The sequence below is a fragment of the Rosa rugosa genome, chromosome 1 (genome assembly GCF_958449725.1).
Source record: "Rosa rugosa chromosome 1, drRosRugo1.1, whole genome shotgun sequence".
Classification (NCBI taxonomy): domain Eukaryota; kingdom Viridiplantae; phylum Streptophyta; class Magnoliopsida; order Rosales; family Rosaceae; genus Rosa; species Rosa rugosa.
Window position 1 is genome coordinate 71,581,189 of NC_084820.1, and position 27,186 is coordinate 71,608,374.

Genomic DNA, 27,186 nt, shown 5'->3' on the forward strand with positions numbered 1-27,186 from the left:
GAAAATGAAGCTACTACTAACAAACGCATGTCCTAGGCCGCAATCCAAGACATACGTTGAACCTATTGCACTGTATTGGGACTAGTCAACTAGGTACGTTGAGGCCGGAGGTAAAAAAAAATTACAACCCACATGTTGATTAAGAGAATGAAAGATCTTACATTTGGTTTGACGTACTAAAAACTATATGAAAAACGCAAGGCGGGTCAGCTCCGAGATTGGCAATTTGGCATGACATCTCTCTCATTGGTCTTTTCCAAATTAAAATCATTACTAAAATTAACGTTTATGCAATTATGCAGAAGGACATCATATCTATAAAGAACTGAAAAATGAAGATGGCTACGTAATGCCCTCTATTCATAAACGTACCCTCATGAAATAGAAATATAACCGACTTTGTGGAAAATAAATCAACAATGAGAAGAAGGCCACGTCGTCACTGTGAGCCCACCTGAATGGCGCCAATCAGAAACCGCAACACAGATATTTAACGCACGCAAACAAGTCCTCCTTCATCTTCTCTTCTCTCTGTAAAGAAATTCAAGATTCCCATTTCCCTGGGATTTCCGCCGAGTGATCGTGAGAACCGATCGGAACTTGAATATTCAGACAATGATGGCGTCGTGGAATTCGATTCCGCCGGAGATCACATACACAGTTCTGGGGTGGTTGACTTTCACGTTTTGGGCCGTCGGCTTCTACCCTCAAGTGTTCTTGAATTTCCGTCGAAAAAGGCACGTATGTATGTGATCATTTCCTTCACTTCAATTCCGATAATTCATATTAATTTGAAGTGGTTGTTCACGGCGGCGGCGTACTGATGCTGATTAGTGTTGTGGGGCTGAGCATCGATTTTGTGGTGCTGAATTGGACGAAACACTCGTCGTATCTCACTTACAACGCCACTCTTTACTTCAGCTCCGCCGTTCAGAAATAGTACTTTGAAAAGTACGGTTTCGGAGAGGTTGGTAATTTATTTTTCCCGCCCTACTTTTAATGTTCGTTTATTTACATTATTACCTCTCAGGTTGAAATTGTTAATCAAGCAAATGTTGTTGCGCACTAGATTCTTGAGCTTAAATAGTTCAATGGATACTGTTTGGCTCCAGTTTTTCTTGAGCTGGTCAACAGTCTCTTTTCTTGTGTAGGCGTGCCAGCACCGTTCAGGTGCAGTCGTCGGGGGTGTCCCTTGACCTGACTTCTTTCAAGTGATTGTAGACGAGGAGAGCACCAACCTCGTCGTAGGGGTCTTTGTGCCTCGTGATGAGGACTTTTGCTTAGCTTCTTTAAAATCACAATCGATACTTGATGTCGTAGATCGAGCAGAGCGAGAACCACTGGGAAGTGAGGAGAACTTGCTAAAGCGTGACTTTAGCTTGGCTGGAGGGTTTGGTGGCACTGACAGTCGGCTCCTGAGAAGACTAGGACTGGAGTGTGACTACCGGTAAGAGAAGGAGAGGGGTTGCTCTAGAGAGGCTTGGATAATCTTAGAGATTGTTGTTGATGAATTGTGTGTTGTTGTTTCATTGTAACCTCTATTTATAGGCTACCATGCCAAAGTGGTTGGCCTTAAACAAATGATAGTGGAGCACTTATTGAAGATGATGGAGCACTATGAGCACTTATTGAAGATGGTGGAGCACTATGAGCACTAATTGGAGATAGTGGAGCACTAAGTGAGATTGAAAATGATGAGTTTTGGAATGATTTTGAGTCACTTTCTGCTCCTTTATTCCTTCAATTATATCTCCATCAAGAACTCAGAATGGGTCTTCGACTTCTTCATATGAAATGATCCACCATGAGTGTAGATCATTCTGGTAAAATTTCAGAGCTTACTTTCATGTGGTTGGGCCGGAAATGCCGCTAGACTCCTTGCAGGTCTGGTTTTCCAGTTTTGTCTTTCAGAAAACTGGACCAAGGAAATGAAGGTTTTCCACTCCAAACTAGCTCTTGCACTGTTCATAAGAAATGATTATTGGGATGTCTAGAATGAATCTGGAAAGTTTTAGCTCCTAAGGAGGGGCGGCAGACTAACCAAACGAAATCCAAATAAGCTAAAACTTTTCAGATTCATTCTAGACATCCCAAGGAGCATTTCTTATGAATAGTGCAAGAGCTAGTTTGGAGTGGAAGACCTTCAAACAATCAGTCCAATTTTCTGAAAGACAAAACTGGAAAACCGGACCTGTAAGGAGTCCAGCAGCGTTTCCGGCCCAACCATATGGAAGTAAGCTCTGAAATTTTTCCAGAATGATCTACACTCATGGTGGATCATTTGATATGAAGAAGTCGAAGGCTCATTCTGAATTCTTGGTGGAGATATAATGGAAGGAATAAAGGAGCAGAAAGTGACTCAAAACCACTCCAAAACTCATCATTTTCATCTCCATTTAGTGCTCCAATATTATCTCCATTAGTGCTCCATTATCATGATTTGTTTAAGGCCAACCACTTTGGCATGGTAGCCTATATATAGAGGCTAAAATGAAACAACACAACACACAATTCATCAACAACAATCTCTAAGATTATCCAAGCCTCTCCAGAGCAACCCCTCTCATTCTCTTACCGGTGACCACACTCCAGTTTCAGAATCCTCAGGAGCCGACTGTCAGTGCCACCAAACATTCTGTCAACGTGCTTCGGTCCTAGTCTCCTCGGGAGCCGACTGTAGTACCGCGACCACAACGGTTACGGAACCAGCCAAGCAAGGGTAACGCCCTCGCAAACCAGCCAAGCTAAAGTCACGCTTTAGCAAGTTCTCCCCACTTCCCAATGATTTTCGCTCTACTCGATCTACGACGTCGAGTATCGATTGTGTGATATTAAAGAAACTAAGCAAAAGTCCTCATCACGAGGCACAAAGACCCCTGCGACGAGGTTGGTGCTCTCCTCGTCTACAATCACTTGAAAGAAGTCAGGTCAATGGACATCCCCGACAACCGCACCCGACGGTGCTGGCACTTCCACGACCGCACCCGACTGTTGACCAGCTGCAGCAAAATTGAAGCCAAACAACTTGAATGTGCTCGACTTTAATCACACCACTCATCATACTTTTTTAAGTTAGTGGATACCCGAATTTGTAAAAATAGCTAAGTTTGAGGGTTTTTTTTTATGATATGTTAATGTACCGATACATTAGGTAAATTTGCTCGATACAGAAGTAGATTAATTTGAGATCAAGTCAAGTTAGTCTATTTAATATATTGATAAATTAATATACCATATAATTTTTCTAGGGTTAATGCTCATACACCCCATTTCTGACAAAATACTTCACATACACCCCAGTGTATTATTTTTCTTCTCCTTTACCCAAGTCTTTGTTCTCTTTATTCTCACCTACCCATCTTTTCTAAAACCTCTACCGTCAATACCCTTCCTCATTCTCTATCTGTCTATTTAAAGAATTTTTATATTATTTTTCTGTTTTGATGAAACGTGTGGGCCCATCTTGAAATTATTTGTTTAAATAAATACAATCGCTAAACTTCATCCTCTAGTTCAAAGGTGAACAGTCCGTTTTACTATTCACTATTTCGATTGTCGACAGACTTGAGTTAAATGCTATCTGCAGAAATACAAGCAAAGAATTATATAAAGAAAAAGAAAAATTGAGAAAATTGAAAGAATATAGAGAAAGTCTTAATAGAGAAACTCCCAACTACTGGGATATTATCTATAGACTTCAAACCAGAATTTATAAATTAGAAGAAGATATTGAAAATCTTTTATATATTCTGGGAGAGGAACAAAAACCTCTTGATTATCTGAGTATTGGTTAGATCCGCAAATTACTGGTATCAGAGCTTGTAAAAATAGCTCAGCAGGGGAAACCCCGATGGGGACAATGTCTGATTTAATAATAGAGAGACTGAATTCTCTATTAAAATCTTCTGATGAAAAATATCAGATCCTGCAAAAAGAAATTGCTAGATGTCAAGATCATCTAGAACAAATTCCTATTATAATCCACCAGTTAGAAAAACTGGAAAACAAACTGGATTATATCAAAGATCTTCCAAAAACGGAAGAAGAAAAGCTAACAAGTGTTAGTAGAAAAATCACTGAACAGCAAAAAACGCTGGATTCTATGAAAACTATACTGAAGGACAAGAAAGTGCCTACAGTAAAAAAGAAAGCTAATGGATTCAAACCATTAGAAAGACCAGAGAATCCTGTTCCAAACTTGATTTTTCTGGATCCTTCAACTAGTTCTACTAGTATTCGGTATGAAAAGCCGAAAGAAACTCGAGATGTTAACATGATGAGCATCTTCGGGAAAAAGAAAGGAGTACAACTCCTAAATGCTGAAGAATTTGAATACAATGAAATCGAGCATGAGGTAAAAAACGCCTCAATTCCAAAGCTAGATTTCAAACAAATATACAAAAGGGGAACATTTGACCTGATGGATAGCCATCATTTCAAATTACTGGAATTTACAACCCCCTCTACAACAGGAGAAACCGATCTTTTACTGATCACTCCTGCGGAAGTTGCCAGAGCAAAAGCAAAAAATTATCAATTTATGCATATTGGAGCAGTCCAAGTAGGCATAAAACTTTTAGCTCGAGAATGCATAAACTGTTCAGTTCTATGTGTCTTACAAGACAATAGACTGGAAGATTTTCAAGCTAGTCTTTTGGGAACCCTTGAAGCATCTCTATGCAACCAGGTGGCATATTTCAATTGCTTCCCCAACTTCTCTACCAGCTTGAAAGATGCAGCTCACTGTCTCCGACTGAGAGTCAAGACAGATGGCCTATCTATGAAAAATGATATGCAAGAACTGGCAATAGTATACAGGATATACTATAAACTGATGAGTACCACAGTAGAGCCAAAGACAAGGATATCAAACATCCCTGGTCTTACTACTGGATTCCTCACCAGTCAGAAGAACCATTCACAACAAATCCACAAGGTTACTTGGGATGAAGTAACGTTTCCTATTGAATGGAAATTATCTGGTCCGAAGCTACCAGCAGAAAGTGCAAAAGCAAAAATTTATGAAAGCAGAAAGACTGGAGAAATCAGTCTAAATTTTGACAATCACAGAAAAAGTGATGTCTGTCCTGAAAATATCAGGATAAACAAAAATCTTCTCAGAAGAAGCTATAGCACTAGAGAAGCTAGTACTAGTGGCACAAAAACCACTACTGAAGAGCCAATTACTGAAGAAGACCTAGAAGCTGATCTGAACAGACCAGTTAATATGCTTAGAGCACAAAAGCTCTATGATCTTTATGAAGAAGCAGAATTCTGTGAAAATCCAGAAAGATTAGAAAAACTAATCGAGGAAATGAAAAATTTCAATCCAGGAAAGGAAAGAAAACTCCTTCCCTATCAGGATGTTGAAATGGAAGAAGGAGAAAGCTCCAAAACTTCCATCACCAGAGAAAAAGGAAAGGTGAAACTCCCTATACAGAAGGCCCCTACGGGCAGAGATGGAGAAAGAAATTCTCAAAGATTTGTCCCAGAGGACAAGATACCCAGAGTACCAATAACCAATTTTGGTATTTGGTTAGATTTAGACAAAACTCTAGACAAGAGAAAAACTCTTGACCAATGGGTAGACAGCCTGATGATGGCATCTGCTCTCACCTTTGGAAAATTCGAAGCTCCTGATCTTCAGATGTACTTTGAAACTACTCTCACAGGGGTAGCTAAGAAATATTATTTCTCTTTCAAAGAAACAGCCAGAGGAAAAGAATGGCTAGAAGATATCAAAGCTTCAAAATCTCCGTATGATTTTGCAGTACCCCTGTACGATCAGTTCTGTGGAGATTCTGCTAATATGAGTGAAAAGGCCAGAGAAACGGCTAAATCAAATATCTATGCTCTCAAAATTTGTGACATGAGATATTTTGAAGAATACTTGAATGAATTTCAAGAATATTACTGTACAATTGGTGAACTAGAAAGCACTGATCTAGTCAACCTGTTGCACAGAAAACTCCCTGAACCATGGAGAACAGCTGTGCGAGAAAGCATAGCAGAAAAACCAATTGAAAGATTTTCAGTTGGAGGGATTGCCGACAGAATCCGGCAATTACTGAAAGAACAATGTAAAGCCAATCTTAGAGCTAAGATGGCGAAGAAACAACTCAAAGGAGTTGAAAATTTCTGTTATGGAATAGTGGATGTGCCAACCAACTGGGGATGTCATGAATCCAAGTTCTACAGAAAGAAGAAAGGAAAATATTACTCTAAAAAATTCAAAAAGAGTAATCAAAGAAAAGATTGGAAATTCAAGAAAAGTTCCAATTACAAGAAACAACAGGATGAAGATCCAAAAAAGAAATTCTTCAAGAAAAAGAAGAATAATCATCAGCATAAAAAACAACAACCCAGCAAGAAAGCTTGCAGATGTTGGTTATGTAAAGCTGAAGGACACTATGCCAATGAATGCCCGGAAAAGAGTAAAAGATCTACTAAAGCTCTCTTTGAAGAATATGAGCATATAGTAGAAACTGCCAACATGAAAGGCTACGAAATAGCCTATTCTGATGATGAAGAAGACGACAGGTCAGTTTACTCTGCCTGGTCTGAAGAAGAAGGTTCATCCGAGTCTGAGACAGATTCTGAAGTAGAGTACTTCGAGTCCAGACAAATGAATGTTTTAAAAATCAAAAATTGGGAAGAAAACAAGACAGAATCCTTAATGTCTTCTTATCAGGTGAACCCTGGTACATTCGTTTGTGACTTCTGTTTTTGTCACGAAAAGAATGGTCTCCCTATGTTTTGTGAAGAGTCAAAAAAGACTTATCACAAAGAATGCTTCATAGCTGAAGCAAGAAGAAAAACCAAGAATGGTCTAGTCAGCCAACTAGTTGAACAAGAATATGAAGAATATTTCTCTGAACAAAAAGAGAAAGAAGTAGAAACTTTGTTCCACGAAATTATGGAACCATCTTCCTCAAAAATAAAGGAAGAAATCATCAAAGAAGAAAAAACCGATGAAAATTTAAATTTTGAACTGGTTGAACCACCAGAAATTGTTCCAGAAGAATGTAAACCATTCATTCCAAAGGAACAAGCTCAAGAAAATGAGCTTCAACAATCGAAAGTCGTCTCTACTAGTAGATACAGCAACTACATAGAGATTGGACTAAAATTTCCTGATCACAAAAAATATCATCTACATGCCTTTGTAGATAATGGATCAGGATTTACAGTTGCAAAAAGATTTGCAATTCCAGAGAATCTCTGGAAAGAAGAAAAGAAAACAGCTACTGGTGTTACTTTTGATGGAAGCCATCTCACCATGAATAAAGTAGCAAAAAATGTTCATATCACCATTGGTGGAGGAACATTTACCATCCATAACGTCTGGCAATCTGAAGGCCAAGGCGCAGATTTCTTGTTGGGTAATGATTTCATTCTCCAACAGAGATTTATTCAGGATGAAGAAGCAATCGGCTTCAGAAAGGGAGAACGGGTGTTCTGGGCTGATAGGCTTATTCAGGCCAAAAGTATTGTGGGTCCAAACTTTACTACCCAATATCAGAGATCGCAACAGAATAGTGGTGATCTTACCCCCTACAAACCCAAATTCGAACCCATACTCCAAATCAAACAACAAGAAGAATTACTTGTTGAAGAATCTTCTGAAGAAGAAGAAGAAGAAACTAGTGAAGAAGAAGAAGCTAGTTTCATTCATGAGCATAACCTCAAGCACTTTCAGAATAAGCTTGAGTCTCAGAAAATTCCCACTCTTGAGAAAATCAAGAAACTACTCGAGCAAAACATCGATGTAGACCCTCAGAAGTTTTGGGAAAAAGACCCAGTGGTCTGTGAATTAAGATTGTATGACATGAATACCATCTGTCATGTCAAAGCTATTCCTCACTATAAAGAGGAAGACCAAAAAGAATTCAGAAAAGATATTGAAGATCTCCTGAACAAGAGATTAATTCAACCTTCCACTAGCCCTCATCATGCTCCAGCCTTCTACGTGAGAAATCATGCAGAAACTATAAGAGGAAAAGCTAGAATGGTGATTGACTATAGAGATGTCAACAAGAAGACTGTCAAAGACGGTTATCAAATTGCTCAAGTAAGAGTACTGATCAATCAGCTCAGAGGAGCCAAAGTCTTTTCGAAATTCGATGCAAAGTCTGGTTTCTGGCAGGTCAAAATGCATCCTGAGAGTATACCTCTCACTGCATTTGGAACACCACAAGGACATTACGAATGGTTAGTAATGCCTTTTGGCTTAAAGCAAGCTCCCTCAATCTTCCAGAGAAAAATGGATAATATCTTCAAACATGTTGCGGAGTTTTGCGTCGTCTACATAGATGACATTCTGGTCTTCTCCAAAACCAGAGAAGAACATATGAAACACCTCCATGAGGTTGTAAAGCTGATAGTTCAGCATGGAATCATCCTAGGTGAAAAGAAAATCTTCTTTATCCTTGATGAAGTTGATTTCCTAGGAATAAATATTAAAAATGGAGTAATAAAACTCCAACCTCATATCCTTGAGAAGATCTGGAAATTCCCAGATAGAATTCCTGATGCTAAGAGTCTAGAGAGATTCCTTGGTGTCATAAATTATGGGAGAGATTTTATCCCAAAAATATCAGGGTTAACAGCAATGTTATCTCCTAAAACAAGTTCTAAAAGAAAATGGAACTTCACAGAAGACGATGAGAAAATTATGAAGCAGATAAAAAATCTCTGCAAAAACCTCCCTCCTCTTCAACAACCAGAAGAGAATGATGAAATTATCCTCCAAACAGATGCGAGTGATAATTACTGGTCCGGTGTTGTTCTGGCAAAAACGCCTGGAACTAACATTGAAAAGATCTGTAAATTTTGTAGTGGCAAGTTCAGCCCTGCAGAACTGAATTATCCCACAGGGGAAAAAGAAATTTTGGCTGTCAAGAAAACAATTTTAAATTCTCCAGCTTTCCTTGGAAAACCCTTTACTGTCCGCACCGATTGTGCCAGAGTGAAGAATTTCAAAATTTTCAAACTTGATAAAGCTGCTGATAGAGGAAGACTAGCTAACTGGCAATTATTCCTTAACCAATATGATTATGTTGTCGAATTAATTGCAGGAAACAAGAACTATCTTCCAGACGCCTTAACAAGAGAATTAGCCATGTTCAGCAAAAGAAATGATGACGACGACGAAGGTCGCAATCCCAGAAGCAGAAGAGCTGGGAAAGAACATGAAACCAATGAGGATCCCAAAGAAAAAATCCTCAAGAGATTCCTGCTAAGTCCAAAAGGCTTAGCCACAACTGATCAATCCCAGGGTAAAGGATTGACTAGCCCGTCTCAAACGGCAGACGGTAAAGGCTCATCAAGACCGTTGACGGCTGTTGCTTTGCCAAAAAGCAAACCTACTCCAACTGGAGTAATAAATGTTTTCAATTATGAACTTTGGACTTTTGATACTTCTGTGTTCAGAACTGGTAGGAGATTAGCTTACCACCAGAAGGCAATTCTGGATAATCTTCTATTTGCCTTTCAGGAAAGAAGCAGTGGGCTAATGTTTCCAGCTCTCTTTGCATTAGCTGAAGAACTATATGAGAACGCAAGACCACAGTTCGAAGAATTACAGCAGAGTGCTGTCAAGAAAGAAAAAATTCACTTCCTAGAAGATCCTGAAAGTGCTAGGGTCCCTATCATGGCACTCACTGAAACAGACTGGCATAAATTCCACCATATAATAGGAAGGCACAATTCAGAAGACCTTGTTCCTCCAACCCTCTTTATCATAGCGGGACCATATGTTGGAAGATACCTGGTAAATGTTCAAAGTGAACATCCACAAGAACACAAGCTTTGGCTTGTTGAAAATGGTTTTGTCCATAATCTATGGACCAAAACTAATGATGATCTAAAAGGCTTGCCCCCCATCATCGTCAATACAGTCAAGAATGTTAGAAGAACAGACTGTACGCTTCGTCTGAAGTTTAGATCCACTCCTCCAGAATGGATACAACAAGCAAATGGTGAGGTTGAATATATTGCTCCATATCACTATGTGAGAATTATTTCAAGACAATATCTGCAACCTGCCTGTGTTGGGTATAATGGCCAACCAAACTCTAGCATCCCATGGATGAAGGCCATGGCTCTAGAATACATAAAGAAGATCATCTCCGAAGACCTCAGCAATACCTTCCTGGCAGCAGGAGAGAAGATTATTATCACTGCTTACGATCATCCTGACGTAGTCAGCAGTGACCTATTCCTATCTCTCACCAGAAAAGAGATAGACTCAACAATGGCATGCATACAGTGGATGGACAAACTTGAAAACGACAACCACTACAAAATGTATGTTGACACAGACGTAGAAGATAATGCTACAACAGTAAGGATGGCACAAACTGACAATAACTCATTTGTCTTTGGCCACCACTCAGAGACTGATGACAACATGTAGCAGCTGATGAAAGAAAAAAGCATCAAAACAAAAAAGCAACTGTTCCTTTTTTTCAAAAGATACTTTTGGTTTTCAGAAAAAAAGAAGGTGAAAAACATTTCACCCAAAAGCTTTTGCTTTTCCCTGTCCGACCTCCATCATCAGGAGCACTCAGAAAAGCAGAAGATCACGGAGTTATCCTGTACATTGTTATGTTTTGAATTCTAGTTTGAGTTCCGCTCTCTATATAAAGAGCTTGAGTTTCATTTGTAGGGCATCAGAAAATTGAGTAGAAGAGTCTTCACTCAAGAAGTAAGAAAGCCATAGTTGCAGTGTGATTTTCTCTTCACAGTGTGAATCAGTGTGCTTTTAATTTCAAGTAAGTACTTTACTTAGTCTTATGGATAACTAAACAGTCTTGACTGTTTACCTGAGACTGAGGCTCTGAACTTTATGCATGTATTCTATTTGAATTAATAATATCAGATGCCCATCTGTTTTATCCAATTAACATTAGCTATCTCTATCTAGCTATCATTATCTTTAAGTTTCTTTCATGCATCCTGTTGAAACCTCTCTCTTTCATACGTGAATCCTACTTTGATCTGAAGTTTTAAATTCTCCTGTTATTTAAACGAAACCAAATTTTTGCTCATGATTAAGACAAGCAGCAGTGATTCCGCCTGTTAAAGTAACCGCTAGGCAGGGAGCCGTTAGGTGAAAAACTTAGGCATGTTGAAGGCTAGATTTGTTTTCTTTCAGAAAGCTTAAAAGGAAATTTATAAGGATAACAGTTGAATCAGAAACACAGGATCCTATAGGATACTGTCTCTTTTAGTCTTTTCCTAAGAGAATAGTAAGATACCTTAGTACTTGTGCAAATGGGCATAATACGTTAGATTTCTGGGCAAACGGGAAATAGCCCATTTTTCTAAGTGAGCATGAATTGTTTAACGAATGATCTAGCCTGTGTATCACCGTGGTGTTTACATCACAACTTCTTGACTATCTGTACATGGTAGCGGAAGGATATGTAATGGTCATTTTGGCCTTACCGTATTAATGAAATCTATCTGATTATTTGTCAAAAAAAATGTAAAGACAGACGGAATGAGTAATTTGTTTGATGAGATATAGGATGATGCCATTGGCGCCTTTTATAAATTAAAAACCATGACTAAATAAAGCCTTCATATCCCTTTCAAAAAAAAAAAAAAAAAAAAGCCTTCATATCCATTATCCATCTGAAAAAATCAAGCCTTTTATAAGAAACTCAATGCATGTGGCCATGAAAACGGCCTCATTCACAAAACCCTGGAACTGCAGACTGCTGAACTGGCCATCACCTCTACCCATACAAAATTACAAACCAACAAGCCAAAACTTCAAGGAAAAGGCGCCAATCACAGCCCGGACACGTCACCAACCCCCCCCCCCGGGGTTCTTAAAAAATCTTCTTCTTCAACCTCTCATTCCGGCAGGGTGGGACTTCCAAATTTGCAGAGAGAAATCAAAAATGGCGTCTTGGAATTCAGTCCCACTCGAAATCACATACGAAGTTTTGGGTTGGTTGGCTTTCATTTCATGGTCCATCAGCTTTTACCCACAAGTCATCTTAAACTTTCGCAGAAAAAGGTAAAAAGTTTCATTCATTTTCTTCTTCAGAATTTCACTCACATCGATTTTTACATCAACTCGATTCCAAGATTCAATCTTTAACGATTCTGATTGGTTTTGTTTTCTGGGTTTCAGTGTTATTGGGTTGAACTTCGATTTCGTGCTACTGAATTTGACCAAGCACTCGTCGTATCTCATTTACAACGCCACTCTCTACTTCAGCTCCGCCGTTCAAAAACAGTACTTGGAGAAATATGGACTCGGAGAGGTTTGTTAACCTTGGTTTGGTGATCAATAGTAGCTAAAGCTTTGATCTTTCGTGTCTAAATTTACATTATTACAGAATGTTTTGGTTGGTTAGTACTTAGTAGTTGTTTTGTGGAATTGGAAATCTAAATGATGAAACTAGATTTCGAATGTCGGAGATTTATTAGAACTAGAAGTACTCATTGCTGTTGTATGTGGGATGAATGCAGATGATACCGGTAGCAGCGAATGATGTTGCGTTTTCTATTCAATGCTTTAGGGCATTTTCAGTCGGCTCCTCTTTTTACAAATTAGAATCTCTCTCATATGCTTATGCTTTGAGAATACTTTCCCTTTTTTTGTTCCTTCCCGTTTCTGCTTACTGTACATGAAGTTCACTTGTTAAAGAGTAGACAACTTTCTTTTGTTTGTTGGTGTGGTCACAATCAGCTCTAGAAATTGTATCTATGATATGTTCCCTTTCTAACATCAATCGACTTATGTATGTTTGCAGCTCAATTCAAGTTTTTATGACAGCCATCAAATATATTCCTCAGGTCAGTATTGACTCTCCTTTCATTGTTCATGTTGCTGTTCTCAATTCATTGACCTAGTAACTCTAAAGCAATCTTTGCATTTTGACTGTTACAAAACTGTATCCAGTGGGTGTTTTTGAATAGAGTTATTGTTACTGCCGAACGAACCTGTATATGTTCACAGAATGTCTTTATTAACAAGTAATTTCGCAATCCAGGCAATCTTCAACTTCACGCACAAGAGCACAGTTGGGTTTAGCATTGGCAACATTTTACTCGACTTTTCTGGAGGGGTGGCAAATTATGCACAAATGGGCGTGCAGTCCATAGATCAAGGTTTGCGATCTCTTCCTCAACCAAATGAGAATTACAATTTGGTCATATTCTTTATGCTTAATCTGTTTTTAACTTGTGCCCCTTTTCCAGGTTCTTGGGTGAACTTTTATGGAAATATAGGGAAGACACTGCTGTCTTTGGTATGAATTCATAACTAAACCCCAAAATTTCTTATTGTATGCTGCTGTCTCAACTTGAGTTAGTCAACTAGCTCTGGTGATCAATGCTTATACATTTTGGTTTCTATATTTTCAGATATCAATCTTCTTTGACCTTCTCTTCATGGGTCAGCATTTCATACTGTATCCTGCCAAGGGAGCAACAATCTCTTCTAAAATAAGCAAGGAGGAGAGCGCGGAGCCACTCGTTAAGTCGCCTGATGACCCAGTATCTGAAAATGTATGAAGCCTCTGGTTGCTCAATAGATAAGATACATGTACTGATATTAGCATGCATCATTTATGTAGGATAGGAATTAGTCAACTACATAGTTATATGTATATGTTCATGTACTTTGGCCAGAGGATGTTTTAGATTCTGTACAGAAACAACAAACGCTTATTTGGATTGAAAGTATTGAAAGTTATGCAGAAGTATTATTCCAAAGCAATTGAAATATTTGTACATCATTTCTGAACAGTGAAATGGGTTATAATTTGCTTACCATTCATCAGAAATAAAAAGCTGCAACGTGACTGAAGTCTCATGAATTCAAGAACACTGGCGAAGGCTATAATTTTTCTCTGTCACAAGGGGTTGCTTATATAACTATGGGCTTGGAATCTAGACTTTCTCAGGGAAAAAAAAAGGAAAACCCAAAAAAAAAAAAAAAAAAATCTCTTCAACAACATGATTTTTCACCAAAACTGTGAACAGCACACTTTTTATTATTATTATTTTTTTTATCAAAATGACATTTTCTTATTTTTACCTCAAAATCTTCCCATCCTGAAATCATGAATCTTAAGCACCTTTTGAACTCACTCGAATTTTTTCATGATTTTTCTAAGTCGGAACGTAAGAGATAGCTGTTATAAATATTATGTACGTGACCATTGACAACAAATCCATTGTCGTCCAGCGGTTAGGATATCTGGCTTTCACCCAGGAGACCCGGGTTCGATTCCCGGCAATGGAACTTTTTTAATGTTCCATTTTTTCCCCCTCAAAACGTGTTAACCCAAAACTACTTCAGATCAAATTTTATAAACAAAGCTCATCCAATCTCATACTCAACTTCCTCAAAAAAAGAAGGAAACTAAAGGCAATTGCCAAAACGTTGACATATAAAAGAAATGGAAAGAAATCGATTGGTTTATCTAAATGAGTTGTCAATCATTATTTGCTTGTGCTTGTTCCACACGAATTAGAACCTACCTAACGCCGTGCTCACCAAGCTTGCAATCCCAAAAGCATTACTATAAAACAAGAGGCACATCCACTTCTTTACCTCACAACTCAATTTTCAGCTCCCATTTAGCTCAAAACAATGAAGAGAGAGGGTCGCCAACACGGAATGGTCCGGACATATCGGGTTCTACCTACCGTATTGAACCCGAGGCCCGAGACCCGACACGTCAACAAGTTCGACTCACTCCCCACGGCTGGGTTGTTCACCAAAGTGCCCAACAAGCCCAACAACCACTCCAAATACACGAGCAAGTGCTCCAAGCCTAGGTGCACCGAGTGTCACATCCACCCGGCTAGTAAGTCCAAGGACAAGACCAAAGGGAACCAAAAGCTCAAGTCAAGCGACGTTTTGGCGAATCACAGGTTGGTCACATGGCGTGTTGTGGACGGACGATCCGGATTTAATTTTTCTGGATCGTCCGCCACGGGAATTTTGGATAATTTGTCTAGTGATTACCATGGTGATAGTGACGATGAGGATGATGAAATCGATGATAATGAATCGAAGGTGGATTTCGATGATGTTGATGAAAAGGGAAGTAACGGTGAAGAGTCAGAAGAGGTGATGGGTTTCTATAATGTGGATAATATGTTTGATTATCAAATTGAGGAAGATGGAGGTTGGTGCCTAGTGCCTTTAACTTGATGTGGATCAAGTTAGTCAACGCATCCTTTTTCTCTTTGCTTGAACAAGGTGTTCTTGTTGCTTCGGCCTAATTTGGATATAGAGAAGCTTTGAACATTATAAGAAGGGGAAGCTAGAAAGCTCTGTTTATGGAACCATTTGCTTTCTGTTTTGTTTAGCTGCTAATACAGGGCTGTGGATAATACTCTTACTATAAGGGAAAAGAGGATTAATGCGGTCTTGTAATATATGATTTTCATGAATAATACAGAAATTCCCAGGTAATAAAAAGCTGGCCTGGAGAATTTTCCTTCAATTTTTATCCTCCATCTGAGTCCTTGTTGGGTTGGTAATGCCCTTGATAACAAGTTTCTTGGTGCATTGACCAAATAAAAAGGGTGCAAGTTTCTTAATTGGTATATAATTATTGCTTGTGGATTTTGTGTATCTCAACATCATAAGGGTCAGCATCGATCCATGATCCACCTCATTGAGCCAATACTGAGGGCAATGTCATGGTATGTATATATCAATCGGTTATATGTAACCTATTGATCAAATGGAATGAATCTAATGTACAACAAATGAGATACAGTGAACACAAGTTCTTGAGCTAGTATCCGCGTCAACAACTTGTGTGACAAGTTGGTATTGTTAATTTTGGGATATCACTTTCCTGTTCGGATTTAGAGTACTTTTTCTCCACCACCTGCCGAATGCCTTCTTGGTACCCATGGATAGAACTTTTAAGAGCATCCCTATATGCAGAAGCTTTTGTCACGTACCGGCCTCCGCTGCAGAGCAGGCTTTGATGTCTCCATTCCTCCTCTAGCAGCCACGTACGGCTGTTAATTTTTAAACATATACTCCGTTAGCAAGATGAAATCAGAAAATCTATTTAGTTTTTATCAATGCAACAAAAGTACCCTCCTTTATGCCATCATTCTTGCCGTATCCGTTGCTCATACTAGTTTACTTCATCCTCCATTTTCTATCTTTCATAGACATACAATTCACTCTTACTAGTGCTCAAGTACTTGGAAGCATAATTGGCACAACTATATATTTGACAGGTTAGATTCATTAAGAAGAAGCATTAAATGACTATTATTTGTGTTAACATGAGTCCATGCATTCCATGACAGTCATTTGACTCGAATCAGTAACAGAAAAGGCCAATGAGATATCTTGGGCATCAATAGTCCTATATTCTGGGCATGATATAAAAAAAGTAGATCAGAGAAAACTGAACCAAGCGAATTTTTCAATGAACTATTACATGAAATGTTCGAATAACACGCATACTTATTTTTCTCATTTTATACACCTGTCTCATATTTTACTAACCAAGATAAGCACAAAATCTAAATAAGTCTCACTCATTGTCCAAATAACTTAGCATTTTATCCCAAAAATATTAATTCTCGTCACATGAACGATTAAGTATAATATGAATTTCTAAAGAAGAGCCCGTTCCTAGAGTTTCTGAGCAGAGCATGGTGGCGGAGTCTTCCCGAGCATTGTAGTACCAGCGAGGCACCTCGTCGAGGGTCGTGGGCGTCTGGTTTTCAGTGTCGAGTGGTGGAGGTCTCAGGACCGAGTGCGAGTGTGGGTGCCAGTTTAACTTAGATCATGATTCCGGTGAAATTGGTAATTATCTTGAATTATACTGGAAAACGGCTTATGGATGATGATTTGGCTCCCATTAGTTTGCTGAGAAGTAGATTTCTGCTTTGTACCACAATCGCGTGCCGGCGGATAGAATGCTAGTTGATGATTTTGCCCTAGAAGACACGGAGTTAGTCTTTGTGTATAGGTTCGCTTTAAAAAGTGAGCTTAATTTGTCTTGTAATGAGTTGCAGTGCTTAGATAGGAATTAGAGTTTTTCTTTTTTCAATCTTAAGTATTTGTAGTCTCTGGCCATTTTATGGTGGGTCATCTAATGATATGATGAACATTCTATTCAAAAACTCTAAAAAAAAATAAATAAATAAATAAAAAAAAAAAAACGAAAGCTAAAAAGACCCAAGCAGTCCAAAATACCTAAACCGTAATAAAAACCTCTCAAAGTCACACTATATAAGCCATCGCTAGAGCAAACCAGATCCCCCATCGTGTTCGTCCAAAGTCCGACTGACCTCATCCAGTCCACCCTGTCTGCGGAGTCTCCTAATACGACCTCATATCATATAGACTGAAATCTCATATTTGTACGAAAGGGTATAACATATTGGTTTGATTTAAAAAGAGTTATTTCTTACTAGATGGATGCATGTTTATGTTTGTAAATATTGTCTTGGAAATGCCACAATTTTGCTAGAAAGTTTATTTAGTTTATCCAGCTCTTAAGATATGCTCCTGGTACGTTAAGCCTTTCGGTGATGGTGAGTCGACAGTTTCTGTGTCATTATTTCTGCATTAGATGGTTCTTAGAGCTGCATGCCTGCATACCCCCCTGATTGGAAATGTACCAGTGTAGCAACGCCATGCATATGATTCAGGTTCAATTATCAGTCGCTAGCACCTATATATTGAGATAACTAAACAACATCTCACAAATGAAGGTCAGGGTGGTGTATAGGAAAGTGCGGGATTACATTCGTTATGATCGAAAGCGATCACATTTCCATCATCACTGCCGGACCCTCCTTATATCACCTGGCATGACCGCTTCTTGCTACGCCATTCTTTCATTCTCATTATATAAATTGTTCATCTCCATACCCATTTGATTTAAATATCTATAAACTGGGCACTTCATAGGTCCCTTTGATTTCATTTTATTTGATTTAATTTTGGAATGTACTGTTATTATAAGTTTGTATGTTCTAGGCTTTATGCTGCCATCTGAGTACGTGATATTGATCCTGAACTGCAACCTAATGATTATAAGAAGGATGAAGAGAGTGAGAATGAACCTAGTGGAGCAAGAAGCACAACTAAAGACATGGAACCCTCAACGTTAGAGGATCTTGGTAAGTAATGTCACCATTATGGTGCCACGTACATCAAACAATCTCATAAGATTGTCATTGTCACTCATTGACTTCAATTGATAAGGTATCATCTAATTTGTTAAAACCTATGTTCTACTTGGTTTAGTTTTCTCTGATCTACTTGTTTTATATCATGCCTGCATATATAGGACTATTGATGCCTAAGATATCTTATTGGCCTTCTCTATTATTGATTTGAGTCAAATGATTGTCATGGCATACAGTGACTCATGTTAACACAAATATAATCATTTAGTGCTTCTTCTTAATGAATCTAACCTGTCAAATATTAGTTGTGCCAATTCTGCTTCCAAGTACTTGAGCACTATAGATTAGAAAGGTACTGTTGATGCTTAGAGCAGTCAGTGTGAATTGTATATCCAAACGACTTCAAAAGTTCAAATCATTTCTATTTATGTTGCCTTACCCTGATTGTATGAGAGTTAGGTTAGAGACTGGAGGATGAAGTAAACTAGTATGAGCAACAGATATGGCAAGAATGATGACATAAAGGAGGGTGCTTATGTTGCAATCCAGTTCTATCTGGCTGGAACTTTTTGTACATGGACTTGCTTTAATATGTCTATTGCCTGTATCTGTAAAAATTTTATTAGAAATCATATTTCGAGGTTATGTGCTGCAAACCACTCTTTTGTGATAAAAACTTAATGGATTTTCTGATTTCATCTTGTAAACGAAGTATATATATGTTTAAAAATTAACAGCTGTGGCTGCTGGAGGAGGAATGTAGACGTTAAAACCTGCTCTGCAAAGGATCTACATGACAAGAGCTTCTGCATATAGGGATGCTCTTAGAAGTTTTATCCATGGGTACCAAGAAGGCATTCAGCAAGTCGTGAAGAAAAAGGAAGAGGTTAAATCCGAACAGGAAAGTGATATACCAAAATAAATCTGTGATATCATAAGTCGGTGCTTGATAGTGGAAATTATGAGTCAGAAATTATCGTTATTAGCGATTAGCATTACCAATTCATCCACCATTGTGTGAATCCAGGATTACTGGACGTCTGGACGAGTTTAGACTCTTTCTTCAGCTTGTGGATTTCGTGTATCTCTTAGGTCGCAAGACAGCATCCACCTCATTGAGCCAATCCTGAGGGCAATGTCATGATATGTATATATCTTGCTATAACCTATTGAATGGGATGGATAAAGTTGAGGATAATGATGGTATACATTCCAAACAGCACACTAAACCAGCTTCTTTGGACAACTAACTACTGAGAGTCTCAAACTGTGAGATGAGAGAGCTAGCTAAAAATTTGGAAAGTAGTTCCATGTAACGTTCTTGTTACATGGCTCGTCCAACTTATCATATACCCCATTTAGAAAATTGGAATCTAACTTTAATTTTAAGATTATGAAATAATCCATTGTATTGCGTCCAACGAAAACAAAGAAATAAAATGTTGTGTTTCTTGTGTTTGGTGAGTTATATATATGTGTCATGTGACATGACCTAGCCTTCTCACTTAATCATTTTCCAAGAATAAGATCGCAACAAAATTTTCTTTTTAATTTCTTAACAAAATGGAGTAGAGGAAAGAGTCCGAAAATACTCTTGCAAGAATTCTGGATTCATAATTGGTAATGCTAATTGCTAATAACGATCACTTCCGAATCCCACAATTACCGCTACCAAGCACCAACTTATGGTCTCACCCAAATGACAATTTCACAAGTCTCTCATCTGAAATCCCCATATTAACTCTCTCATCTGAAATCCGGTGACAGAAATTTGTTGATTTGATGACCAAGGCATACGTGGGATCGCCCAATCTACCTCATGGGATTATCCACACGCCAATGGTTCACCAAAATGAATGAATGACAAATATGCAAAGTATTTAACTGAATGAATATGGACTTGGAAATGACCTCAATTCGTAAACCCCTCCAAATCATAGTGTTTAGGAATAGCCTAGTCATACAGCACAAGAAGATAGGTCAGTATTTATGAGGAACTGAATGAACCTGCTCTAGGAAATCGCCTTTATTTCATTCACAAAACATACCCTTAAACCCTGCAACTCAATCTCTAATGCGAAGTGCTTAGCTAGATTTTTCTGGGGAGTTGCAAAAATGCTACCTTTTAATTAAGGCTATTTACTTCAAACAGATGCAGTTACAGTAGAGGCCAAAACATGTCAGAGAAAACCAACAATCACTTGCAACATTATTTGAATGATTCATAAACCACAACCGGAAAAGGGTCAGTGACCAAAGCTGATATAATCTATAGTGTGAGGAAAAGGATCGGTTATACCAAAGCTTATATAATATATAGTGAGAGCTAGAAGAAAAGCACTCACCTCTCATCCAAGAAGGTGTATATTTCACAGACTGATCAGAGAATCAGAGATATGGCATCGTGGAATTCAACTCCGATGGAAGTGACATACGAAGTTCTGGGATGGATAGCTTTCGTGTCTTGGTCCATCAGCTTCTACCCTCAAGTCATTTTGAATTTCCGGAGGAAAAGGTAGCTTGTTTATTTCAAAATGGTGTATCGGATATACAAAATAACTTTTGGTTATAGCTTGCTATCTAGTTTTAATTTTAACGCAATTTTTTTGTTCTGTTTGGTGGTATTAGTGTTGTGGGGTTGAACTTCGATTTCATGGTACTGAATTTGACAAAGCATTCTTCATATCTGATTTACAATGCGACTCTCTACTTTAGCTCCGCAGTTCAGAAGCAGTACTTCCACAAGTATGGCTCCAAACAGGTTGTTTTGCAGCCCCATATTCTAGCTATATAAATTTAGAATTTTTTTTTTTCCCAAATACATAATGTTATATGATCTTTTTCATTCCTAAGTCAGGTCGTGTTCTTTGTTAACAAGGTATAATGTTGGAGATTGTAGAGTCTCACATCATAAAATGTAAGGATCGATTGCATGCTGACATATTAATTTCAGATCTCTTGATCACCTATTGCCAATTGATTTAGGATCTGATGAGTTGAAAATGAATGGGGACTATAGTTTATTATCAAGCTAGATAGCTGATCGACATTTTCTCAATGTGTTGTGTATATATGCAGATGATACCTGTGGCAGCGAATGATGTTGCATTCTCTACTCATGCTGTTTTATTGACTGCACTGACCCTGATTCAAATTGCAGTCTATGAAGTAATTCTCTACTTTAGTTTTGATCCATCTGATTATTATTTTCCAAGTTTATGATTTTTTCACCCAAGTGTTTCATATTTGACATATACATGCAGCGTGGAAATCAGAAGCTGTCGAAAATTTCCATTGGAATCGTTGTTGCTGTGTGGCTAGGTGGTGCGGTTTGCTTTTTCATAGCTTTGTCAAACCACTCTTGGCTTTGGTTCATTTCCGTTTTCAAGTAATTAAGATACATTATATAATTTTTTGAACAATATACTTGATCCTTAACTTTGTGTTTAATACATTGTGATCAACCCTTCATTTTCTCTTGCTAATCATCGATGGTTTTCCTTCATTGCATGTGAAATATTGCAGCCTAATTCAAGTATGTATGACAGTCATCAAATACATTCCCCAGGTCAGTATTGACTTGGAACTCTCTTACTGCTCATATTATGGGGACTAATGCATTAGAATTGATAATGACCGTTTCGATCAAAATGATATCATATACAGGCAATCATGAACTTCATGCGGAAGAGCACAGATGGGTTCAGCATTGGCAATATTTTACTTGATTTTACCGGAGGCCTCACAAGTTATGCACAAATGGCTGTGCAGTCTATAGATCAACGTATGTTCATCCACCAATCGTCATCTATTCCTTGACCAAATGATAGCAACTTTATCATACAATATTCATATCCTTCATTTTAAATTTGTTAATAATATAGTTTTGTGGCCCTTCTTCAGATTCTTGGGTGAACTTCTATGGAAATATAGGGAAGACACTTCTCGCTTTGGTATAAACATTTTGTTTCTATAATCCATTTTCTCAAATTTTGTTCTACCTTTTCTTCTCTGAAATTGAATTGGTTATCATCAAATTGATGGTACATTTGCCTCATATGTTTTCAGGTCTCGATATTCTTCGACCTTCTATTCATGTGTCAACATTTCCTGCTGTATCCTGCCAAGAAAGCACAGCAGATACCCCCCAACAGCAGTACCAGTGAGGAAAGAACAGGGCCTATTGGCAAATCTCCTGATCATCATTACCCAGCACCTCCGGGGAATGTATGAACCTTTGCTTGCTTGGTTCACCGACAAAGTGGTCGATTACTAATTAGTTTGTACGACTACTTTTATGAACTTCCAATTGGTTTTACAGAACTTTGCTCATCTGATCAAACTGCTCATAACTTGATATTGTGCTGGAGTTGTGAGTTTGTGACTGTGTTGATGTAGTAGTCTTTTTTCTTTCCTGGTTCTCCTGGGCTTATCTAGAGACCCTTGACTATTATAAAAGATATAAAAGAGGGTTAAGACTTGAATGATTCCTAGTGGCTAATACAGGGATATGGTTGATATATAATGGAGAATGCATGTGAAATTGCATATCGCAAGATAGATAAGGTTGGAGAAAACTCGAGTTGTGTTCTTTGTCATCCTCCATACATAGTATATGAAATGTTGCAGCCCGGCCAGTTTAATATGAACACATGAATTTAAATTTTAGAATCTCATTTTCGCAATCCTTAAAGTCAATTTCAAACACATAAATGCTCGTCGACAAAGAGTGGTGTGTAATACCTCCTAGTTTTCTTGCCAAATGAGGAGATGCCAGATCCTATATCCAAATGGCAAGCTTCCACATTATTGCTGGCTTCCACAACTAATACAAGTCCTAGACTGACAAAAACTATTAGTACAGGAAACTAAGAGATTTTACAACGTAAAATTTATGTCTACAATACACTTCATACCACAAGCAAGAATATGCTCAAAATCATTATGCATACTTCCTTGGTCTGGCAAATCCATTTTAGTATGAGGTGCCATCAGCCCTATCTCTAAAGTAAAGTTGCTTAAGCTCAGGAGGACTGAATATTTGGAGATGTGTTCTCATGAACGGTCTTTAAGGCTCGTGTAATGAGAGAACAAGTTGGGGTTTCCTTATTCCTTCCTTGGATCTGTGCATGCTTGGAGCCACTACTCTTGATTGAAGGCTCATTAGGAGGTACAGAGATTGCGCCTCTTGGACTATGCTTTTTCCCTACTGTCTGTGAATTAGTCACCGGAACCTGTAGGAAGAAAGCATTTGATAAGATGTACAATAAAAAGCGACTTTCTGGTATTGTTCTCTACTACGTTGTTATTTCTAATATATGACTGATCTATAATGAGACCTGGAACTTGGTAAACATGGAACTGGAAGAGTATAGTTGTCACAGTCCACAATGTAGCATGAATAACTAACATACCTTCTTTATCTCGTCATTGGGTGGTGCTTTTCTTTCTTTATAAAAATTGGGCAGTGGCCTGGCTTTGAAGCAAAGGCTTTGACGGAACTTTCGAATTTCTATTTCTGCTTTCTCCTGCTTAAAGGATGGAGATTAGTGTATCGACAAGTTGTAGTGAACAAACAAAAGATGACAAGGATTTAAAGATGTTTAGTGATGATTTAGGTCCTTTTACCTGCACTTGTTGTGCCTCATCAGCATTGAACTTTTCTTCGAGCTTCTGAAAGCAATGAAGTATTGACATCCATAAGTACTTTACACATATACAGTAGCTCGTACATAATAGATTTGATTGTAGTTCGGGAACATATATCTAGAAAAGAACAAAAGCAAAGGCTTGCCTTCTTTCTACTTGCAGCTCGTTCTTCAGTTCTTAAGTTGAAAGAGGCAGATGAAAATGGGGATTGCGCTTTGTTTCTGCAGGCACTCAAAATTTTTGAGCAACTGGCCAAATTGGGAGACAAAAAATCATAAGAACTTAAAAGTCTCTTAACTCCACTCTAAAGGTTGAACCCATATAACCATTAAGTGAACTTACTTCCAGAATGTTTGAAATATAAAATGAGTTGGCTTAAATACTAAGTTGGATCTATTAATGCTATAACTACATACAGTTTCAAAACAACATCCATGCAGAACTAAGCAATTTCATCTTTTGTGTACAAAAATGCATTATGACTGGTAAAATGTACAACGGTTTCTATCTGATTTCCTTATCAGTTATGGTTTAACTATGTAGACGATATAAATGGGAAAATTTTATGAGAATACAGACAGGAAATGTATCCAAAAGAAAATGCACTTACTCTGTACGGATTGAGCGCCATTTGGGCCCAAACGTTTTGGCTCCAGTGACTGATGACGGATCGCCTGGCGTTTTTGCCCTGTGATTCACCAAACAACAGAATCAGTCATAGTTAGTTTATCTTTTCAACATTTAAGAGATTGCCTGTTTGTTCCGTACATATTCGACAACTACCTTCTCTTTTCTGAACAAGGAGTTATTGAAGGATGCTTGTGCACCTCATTCTTAGATACCTGCAGCACCAAAGATAAAATTTCTTAGCATGCTTCACATTATTTGACAACATCTCAAAGTTTCAGAGACCATCTTGTAAATACACAAAGACATAAGGGAATCACCGTGGTTGGAGTTTTTGGAAGAGTTAGGCAATCTTTAGGTGTCTTGAAAGAACTAGTACCAACTCTTGAGTTCTCAATCTTTCTCATGACTGTTGAAGTAAATCTAGAGAGCTCTCTGATGGGTGTAAAACTGACCGACTTTTGGAGCGATTTCGGTGTAGATCTTTTCTTCTCCTCAGAAGCTGATGACAGCTTTTTATGTAATGGAGTGGCATTACCTTCCCTTCTTGGAAAACAAGAAGCTGTGGGTTTGGCTGGAGATGTTGGGGGTTTGGGTGCTTTGAGTAATGGAGTGGCATTACTTTCCCTCCTCGGAAAACAAGAAGCTGTGGGTTTGGATGGGGATGTTGGGGCCTTGGGTGCTTTTTGCAATGGAGTGGCATTACCTTCCCTTCTCGGAAAGCAAGAAGCTGTGGGTTTGGATGGAGAAGTTGGGGGCTTAGGTGCTTTGTGATACATTGATGATGACTTTGACGAAAAAAGAATTTTCTTCTTTTTTGCTGGTAATGAAGCTTCTTGATTAGAGCTGCGACTCTCCTGAAACAACAAAAAAAATTCAGTTTCAGCAAATTTCTATGGTAAAATGTTGCAAACCATGGTCGGAAACCAATGTTTTTTGTTACCTTTAACAGAGGCTTTTCCATCTGAAGTGTGCCACTGTGCTCGAGCTCCATGACATTTTCCACCTTGTCGGTATCAGCATCTTGCATCGGGGTTGAAAGTTCAACCACTGCAGAGTTCTCCTCCCAAACTGGGTATTCAGTAATAGGATGCACTCTTTCACAGTTCTCCATTTCAATGCTTGAGTTATACCCACTGGTATCCACAAGTACAGCTTCTTCTTCTTCTCTCTGTGCGTCTTCAGCCTCCTCTTCAGCTACTTTCACCATCTCAATGCTTTCGAATTTGTCCATTCCAACTTTCGAACGAAATCCATTTCGCTCCTTCACCTTCTCCCTTAGCTCCTGCTCACAGATCATGTACTTTGGAGGATCTGGGACCTCGGCTTGGGGTTTAGGTGGAGCAGCATTGTTGGATTTCGCAGCCGCATTCGCTTGTTCAAGCAAAGCAGCCGCTCGCTGAGCAGCAACCTTCTTGTAATGTGCCTCAAAGAAAGCCTTCTTCTGTGCAACTGAGCCGGGTTGAGCATACCTCTCAGCCTCTTCGACATATCGATTGTGAGAGAATGATGACCATTTCTCCCAAGCTAATGAATCTGTCATAAACCTCCCAAATGAAACCGAATGCCCAAGAGCATGAATTGGATTCCCCTGTAAACAATTCAAGTCACTCAAGTCATAAACAAACCAAAATCCCAAAACCCAAAAGTAACTCAAAAACTGCAAAGCATACAACTTTAGGCCTCAATGCAACAAAAAATGGGTTCCCCTCTAAGCAATTCAAGCTTCCCTAGTGACCCAAAAGAGAAATCCCCAAATTTAAACTACCCACAAACTATAAAACTGAAAAGCAATAATCTTTAATCCCCAATTCAACATAAGCTTAAGCAATTCAAGTTTCCCCAGTTACCCAGAAGAGAAATCCCCAATTCAAACTAACCCAGTAACTAAAACCCTAAAAAGCAATGATCTTTAGGCCCCAATTCTAGTCTGGAATCATAATTGAAATTAGGGTTTTTGGAATTACGAACCTCGATTGCCTCATTGGGGATTCCTGAAGCGTAAGAGAAGGGTTGCATGAGACAGGTAGAGTCTCCCATAATTGAATTTCCTAATTGAGAGAAAAAGATCCAAACTTGGAAACCCTAAATTGCTAATAAATTATGAAACTAGAGTACTAGACTTGCAATGCAATGTGGTCGTTTACATTTCGAATTTGAAATTCAAAACGAAAAAGTGGTTTTAGGGTAAAGTTTAGGCCTGCCCCTCAGGCCTTGGGGATTTTAGAGAGAGAAAGCTAAGAGAGAGATAGGATGAGAGTTCGGAGTCTGCAAAAATCAAAGTGGACAGGTGGGGTTTGCTTATAGGACCCACGTGTCCCAAAAGCAAAAGGAATCCTTCAACGGCTAAATTTAGCACATTTTGAAATTTGAAGTTGAACAAGTTTAGGCTCTGTACTCTCTCACTCTAATCCTACCTAGTACTTTTTTATAGCACAAGTTTGCTCCCCAAGTTGTTGGGAATGGAAGCAAAGATTGAATCTTGGGGGGGGTTTTGATTAGGTGGTGGGTGGGTTAAGTGAGATTTTGTTTTTACTTAAGTTGAAGTATTGGATTGTTTTACAACATCTACCATGACAATTTAGGAGTATAGTATGCAATTGAGATCAGTGTGGGTAGAGAGATGTGAAGGGTTGAACAACTAGTAGTTACAACATTACTATTTACCAACCTTAATACCTAATTGAAATACTAGACTTGTTTTGAAATTGAATGGTTTGGTAAAGTTCTAATTGGACCCATACATACTTTTTTTCTTTC

The 27,186-nt window shown here is 38.4% G+C and overlaps 5 protein-coding genes, 1 non-coding gene and 1 pseudogene across 9 annotated transcripts; 6 read left to right on the plus strand and 1 right to left on the minus strand.

The window, feature by feature from the left end:
* The first annotated feature begins 441 nt into the window (after nucleotides 1-441).
* LOC133726679 (uncharacterized) lies at nucleotides 442-11,635 on the plus strand. 2 transcript variants are annotated; one of them, XR_009854903.1, is made up of 2 exons: nucleotides 442-967; nucleotides 1,152-1,635. XR_009854903.1 is itself a non-coding variant. In XM_062154275.1 (2 exons), the coding sequence occupies exon 2, from the start codon at nucleotides 9,122-9,124 to the stop codon at nucleotides 10,415-10,417; it is 1,296 nt and encodes a 431-aa protein (XP_062010259.1). In that variant the 5' UTR covers nucleotides 445-967; nucleotides 9,078-9,121; the 3' UTR covers nucleotides 10,418-11,635. The 2 variants fall into 2 exon arrangements, 1 of the variants encoding a protein (XP_062010259.1); XM_062154275.1 differs by lacking the exon at nucleotides 1,152-1,635 and adding an exon at nucleotides 9,078-11,635 and having other exon boundaries at nucleotides 445-967.
* A 138-nt stretch (nucleotides 11,636-11,773) lies between these two features.
* On the plus strand, nucleotides 11,774-13,741 carry LOC133726683 (cystinosin homolog). 2 transcript variants are annotated; one of them, XM_062154279.1, is made up of 6 exons: nucleotides 11,774-12,031; nucleotides 12,149-12,281; nucleotides 12,774-12,816; nucleotides 13,014-13,131; nucleotides 13,222-13,271; nucleotides 13,387-13,741. In XM_062154279.1, the coding sequence occupies exons 2-6, from the start codon at nucleotides 12,268-12,270 to the stop codon at nucleotides 13,534-13,536; spliced, it is 375 nt and encodes a 124-aa protein (XP_062010263.1). In that variant the 5' UTR covers nucleotides 11,774-12,031; nucleotides 12,149-12,267; the 3' UTR covers nucleotides 13,537-13,741. The 2 variants fall into 2 exon arrangements, with proteins under 2 accessions (XP_062010263.1, XP_062010262.1); XM_062154278.1 differs by lacking the exons at nucleotides 11,774-12,031; nucleotides 12,149-12,281 and having other exon boundaries at nucleotides 12,666-12,816.
* Nucleotides 13,742-14,197: 456 nt separating this feature from the next.
* TRNAE-UUC (transfer RNA glutamic acid (anticodon UUC)) lies at nucleotides 14,198-14,269 on the plus strand. Its single transcript has one exon. It is a non-coding gene; the product is annotated as a tRNA-Glu (tRNA).
* A 295-nt stretch (nucleotides 14,270-14,564) lies between these two features.
* LOC133726681 (uncharacterized) lies at nucleotides 14,565-15,482 on the plus strand. The gene has a single exon (XM_062154277.1). The coding sequence runs from the start codon at nucleotides 14,621-14,623 to the stop codon at nucleotides 15,185-15,187; it is 567 nt and encodes a 188-aa protein (XP_062010261.1). The 5' UTR covers nucleotides 14,565-14,620; the 3' UTR covers nucleotides 15,188-15,482.
* Nucleotides 15,483-17,724: 2,242 nt separating this feature from the next.
* On the plus strand, nucleotides 17,725-19,072 carry LOC133734510 (uncharacterized; annotated as a pseudogene).
* A 1,474-nt stretch (nucleotides 19,073-20,546) lies between these two features.
* LOC133726680 (cystinosin homolog) lies at nucleotides 20,547-22,583 on the plus strand. Its single transcript, XM_062154276.1, has 8 exons — nucleotides 20,547-20,665; nucleotides 20,779-20,911; nucleotides 21,229-21,318; nucleotides 21,414-21,538; nucleotides 21,676-21,718; nucleotides 21,817-21,934; nucleotides 22,054-22,103; nucleotides 22,219-22,583. Exons 1-8 carry the CDS (start codon nucleotides 20,547-20,549, stop codon nucleotides 22,381-22,383), a joined length of 843 nt encoding a protein of 280 aa, XP_062010260.1. The 3' UTR covers nucleotides 22,384-22,583.
* A 220-nt stretch (nucleotides 22,584-22,803) lies between these two features.
* LOC133726684 (protein WVD2-like 7) lies at nucleotides 22,804-26,697 on the minus strand. Of its 2 annotated transcripts, none has more exons than XM_062154281.1 (9): nucleotides 26,398-26,697; nucleotides 25,370-26,017; nucleotides 24,747-25,283; nucleotides 24,583-24,641; nucleotides 24,410-24,487; nucleotides 23,945-24,020; nucleotides 23,779-23,823; nucleotides 23,565-23,678; nucleotides 22,804-23,384 (listed from the first exon to the last, which is right to left on the minus strand). In XM_062154281.1, exons 1-9 carry the CDS (start codon nucleotides 26,464-26,466, stop codon nucleotides 23,175-23,177), a joined length of 1,836 nt encoding a protein of 611 aa, XP_062010265.1. In that variant the 5' UTR covers nucleotides 26,467-26,697; the 3' UTR covers nucleotides 22,804-23,174. The 2 variants fall into 2 exon arrangements, with proteins under 2 accessions (XP_062010265.1, XP_062010264.1); XM_062154280.1 differs by having other exon boundaries at nucleotides 23,945-24,047.
* Nucleotides 26,698-27,186: the final 489 nt, after the last annotated feature.

Excerpts from the sequence above, each read along its gene's own strand:
- LOC133726681 (XM_062154277.1), top strand. The coding sequence starts at position 14,621 with ATGAAGAGAGAGGGTCGCCAACACGGAATGGTCCGGACATATCGGGTT.
- LOC133726683 (XM_062154278.1), top strand. The coding sequence starts at position 12,727 with ATGATATGTTCCCTTTCTAACATCAATCGACTTATGTATGTTTGCAGC. Across the intron at positions 12,817-13,013 it reads CCATCAAATATATTCCTCAG|GCAATCTTCAACTTCACGCA; the intron begins GTCAGTATTGAC and ends TTCGCAATCCAG. Across the intron at positions 13,272-13,386 it reads GGAAGACACTGCTGTCTTTG|ATATCAATCTTCTTTGACCT; the intron begins GTATGAATTCAT and ends CTATATTTTCAG.
- LOC133726684 (XM_062154280.1), bottom strand. The coding sequence starts at position 26,466 with ATGGGAGACTCTACCTGTCTCATGCAACCCTTCTCTTACGCTTCAGGA. Across the intron at positions 24,642-24,746 it reads TTCCAAAAACTCCAACCACG|GTATCTAAGAATGAGGTGCA; the intron begins GTGATTCCCTTA and ends TTGGTGCTGCAG. Across the intron at positions 23,824-23,944 it reads GAGCTGCAAGTAGAAAGAAG|AAGCTCGAAGAAAAGTTCAA; the intron begins GCAAGCCTTTGC and ends CATTGCTTTCAG.
- LOC133726679 (XM_062154275.1), top strand. The coding sequence starts at position 9,122 with ATGTTCAGCAAAAGAAATGATGACGACGACGAAGGTCGCAATCCCAGA.
- LOC133726680 (XM_062154276.1), top strand. The coding sequence starts at position 20,547 with ATGGCATCGTGGAATTCAACTCCGATGGAAGTGACATACGAAGTTCTG. Across the intron at positions 21,719-21,816 it reads TCATCAAATACATTCCCCAG|GCAATCATGAACTTCATGCG; the intron begins GTCAGTATTGAC and ends TATCATATACAG. Across the intron at positions 22,104-22,218 it reads GGAAGACACTTCTCGCTTTG|GTCTCGATATTCTTCGACCT; the intron begins GTATAAACATTT and ends ATATGTTTTCAG.